The sequence below is a fragment of the Scylla paramamosain genome, chromosome 42, assembly GCF_035594125.1.
Source record: "Scylla paramamosain isolate STU-SP2022 chromosome 42, ASM3559412v1, whole genome shotgun sequence".
NCBI lineage: Eukaryota > Metazoa > Arthropoda > Malacostraca > Decapoda > Portunidae > Scylla > Scylla paramamosain.
The window spans coordinates 9,680,001-9,680,852 of NC_087192.1; the positions used below are offsets into that span (position 1 = coordinate 9,680,001).

General features: G+C 55.8%; 1 protein-coding gene across 12 annotated transcripts in view; it reads left to right on the plus strand.

The window, feature by feature from the left end:
- LOC135093348 (putative cyclin-dependent serine/threonine-protein kinase DDB_G0272797/DDB_G0274007) overlaps positions 1-852 on the plus strand; it is a 2,288-nt gene extending 1,436 nt beyond the window's left edge. For 8 of the 12 annotated variants that reach the window (XM_063992566.1, XM_063992571.1, XM_063992564.1 and 5 more), the window contains 2 exons: positions 1-237; positions 489-852. The exon at positions 1-237 is cut by the window's left edge. In XM_063992566.1, coding sequence (XP_063848636.1) covers positions 1-237; positions 489-717 — 466 coding nt within the window. In that variant the 3' untranslated portion in view covers positions 718-852. The other 4 variants (XM_063992573.1, XM_063992569.1, XM_063992575.1 and 1 more) reach the window with 4 other exon arrangements.

An 852-nucleotide genomic window follows, 5' to 3' on the forward strand; every position in this document is an offset into this window, starting at 1 on the left:
CAGGAGCAGCAAGAACATCAGGAGCAGCAGGAACATCAATCAGGAGCAGCAGGAACATCAATCAGGAGCAGCAGGAACATCAGGAGCAGCAGGTAAGTGCACAACACATCCCTACCCTTCCCATACTCATCCCATCCTTGTCTCACCCCTATCAGGAACATCAAGAGCAGCAGGAGCAGCAAGAACAGCAGGAGCAGCAAGAACATCAGGAGCAGCAGGGAACATCAGGAGCAGCAGGTGAGTGCACAACATATCCCTACCCTTCCCATACTCATCCCATCCTTGTCTCACCCCTATGCAGGAACATCAAGAGCAGCAGGAGCAGCAGGAACATCAGGAGCAGCAGGCGCAGCAGGAGCAGCAGGCGCAGCAGGTGAGTGTACAACACCTCCCTACCCTTCCCATCCTTGTCTCACCCACATCAGGTATAGCAGGAACATCAGGTACAGCAGTAGCAGCAGGAACATCAGGAGCAGCAGGTACAGCAGGAGCAGCAAGAACATCAGGAGCAGCAGGTACAGCAGGAGCAGCAGGAACATCAGGAGCAGCAGGTACAGCAGGAGCAGCAGGAACATCAGGAGCAGCAGGTACAGCAGGAGCAGCAGGAACATCAGGAGCAGCAGGTACAGCAGGAGCAGCAGGAACATCAGGAGCAGCAGGTACAGCAGGAGCAGCAGGAACATCAGGAGCAGCAGAACCAGCCGGAGCAGCAGGTGAGTGAACTCCCATGTCTCTCATCCACAGCAGGTACAGCAGGCGCAGCACGAAGAGCAGATGCAGCAGCAAGAGCAGTCCTACTCAGAGCAGGTACGGCAGAAGCAGCAGAAGCAGCAGGTACGGAAGAAGGTACAG